The 1,860-nt window shown below is 59.0% G+C and overlaps 1 protein-coding gene across 1 annotated transcript; it reads right to left on the reverse strand.

Moving 5' to 3' along the window:
* Positions 1 to 646: 646 nt before the first annotated feature.
* LOC117845482 (LYR motif-containing protein At3g19508) lies at positions 647 to 1,235 on the reverse strand. Its single transcript, XM_034726533.2, has 2 exons — positions 967 to 1,235; positions 647 to 874 (listed from the first exon to the last, which is right to left on the reverse strand). Exons 1-2 carry the CDS (start codon positions 1,159 to 1,161, stop codon positions 803 to 805), a joined length of 267 nt encoding a protein of 88 aa, XP_034582424.1. The 5' UTR covers positions 1,162 to 1,235; the 3' UTR covers positions 647 to 802.
* Positions 1,236 to 1,860: the final 625 nt, after the last annotated feature.

The raw sequence follows: 1,860 nt of genomic DNA on the forward strand, positions 1-1,860 counted from the left end.
GGTCTAAATTTGGGATCCCCTAGAGGCCCTTTAGTACCGTGTAGGAGCTCCACCCGGTACTAAAGCCATCCCGCCACCATCCCAAAGAAATTAAAGCAAGGCATGCACGGTAGGCCCCTTATCCTCTCTCAGCTCCTTCCTCTCTCCTTATCCTCTCTAGCTCCTTATTCCTCTCTTCGTTCGCAGCAGGAGCTTGAGCACTGCCTCCCTTCCCCTCCCCCCTTCGCTCGCCCCTCACCGGCGCAGTAAGGAGCAGCGGCGGAGCGAGGTGAGGCAGCGGCGGCGGCCAGCGGTAGGCGGCGACGGCGGGTGGGAGCGGCAGCGAGCGGGCAGGCTGGCGCGTGCGGCAGGAGCGAAGGAGGGTGGTGGGAGGCCGAGGCTGGCGCGGGGGCCGGCGGCGGGGCGACAGGGGCCGAGCGGGGATTTTGTTTTTTTTTAATATCCTTTAGTACCCGTTATTTCAACTGGACCGGTACTAAAGGACCCCCTCTAGTACCGAATTGCCAGTACCGGTTGCGAAACTGATACTAGAGAAACCGATACTACAGGGGGATTTTCAACCGGTACTAAAGCCGTTTTCTCTAGTAGTGCATTTCTTTTGTGAATCTTATACCCATACTACTTTGAGGAGACCTTCACACCAAACTAATACGGGAGACCAACTCTTTATAAGGAATTATTCGCTCAATTTGATACACTTCGACACAGAATAATGCAAGTCCCTTGACAAAAACAAGCACAAGCAAACGCTAAACTGAAGCATTAAGCGCAGAACGGCATATGGTCGAACACCCTGCGCGCGTCAGTGCCCGGCGGGGTGGCCGCCGCCGAGATCCTTGAGCCGCGCCGCAGCCTTCTCCCCGTCTATTGAGTACTGCAAGGCAGCCAGGAAAACGTTGGTTGCTTAGACGACAACTCGGTCGAGATCGGTCGGGGTGGTGAAGCAGCGATACTACGTGGGGATACCTTGGAGAGGACCCATGACGAGTGGGTGTAGGCGCGGCGGAGGAGGGCGGCGAGGTCGTCGTCGGCGGAGAGGTCGCGGTAGTTGACGAAGTTCTCGCGGGCGTATTTGGCGTAGTAGGGCCGCGTCTCCGCCGGCAGCCGCCGCACCAGGCGGAGCACCTCGCGGTACGCGCGCAGCCCCGCGTTCATCGGCATCGCCGCAGGTCGTCGAGGGGAGCTGCTGACAGCTCAGGAGAGAGTGGTTTGGAAGGGGCACTGCTACTACTTTTCCAAGGCCGGCCTAGTCTACCCAATTTCGCGGCCCGGCCCATTTGGCGCCGGCCCTTTCTTCCGTCTCCGAAGAAAGCAATCCAACTCCACGGAAAAAGCGCGCGAAAATGCAAACACCCATTGCTCTACATGGTCGCTGCTCTCTGCCACTGCAATTGGCCCAGGACGCGGGCAGTTCGTCCTCTATCTCTATGACTCCAGGCCCGGAACATGGGCGACGCACGCCGTCTCCGTGGAGGACCGGCAGTTTCAGAAGTATCAGCAGGAGGAGGGCTACTTCCTGCACAACAACAGCAAGGTGATCGCTATCGGAGGAGAAGGCGGGACCATGGGCTTCGTCGACCTCCATCGCGGCATCCTGCTCTGCGATCTGCTTCAAGCCAAAGACGGCCATAGGTTTGGCTACATCCGGCTTCCACGGCCACTCCGGTCAGACGCAAAGCTCCAGGGCGATGCACGGCTTGCTCGGGACATTGCCGTCGTCGGAGATCGCATCAAGTACGTCCAGCAGCAGCTTCACTGGAAGCCTTGCCCAACCTACGTGAATCACTACATCCCAGATGGCTTGCTGGCTGCCACATGGAGCAGGCTGGCCCAGTGGAGGATCCTTGGGAGAGCCACCAC

This window comes from Setaria viridis, chromosome 2 (genome assembly GCF_005286985.2).
Source record: "Setaria viridis chromosome 2, Setaria_viridis_v4.0, whole genome shotgun sequence".
NCBI lineage: Eukaryota > Viridiplantae > Streptophyta > Magnoliopsida > Poales > Poaceae > Setaria > Setaria viridis.

Excerpts from the sequence above, each read along its gene's own strand:
- LOC117845482 (XM_034726533.2), bottom strand. The coding sequence starts at position 1,161 with ATGCCGATGAACGCGGGGCTGCGCGCGTACCGCGAGGTGCTCCGCCTG. Across the intron at positions 875-966 it reads CGTCATGGGTCCTCTCCAAG|TACTCAATAGACGGGGAGAA; the intron begins GTATCCCCACGT and ends GCTGCCTTGCAG.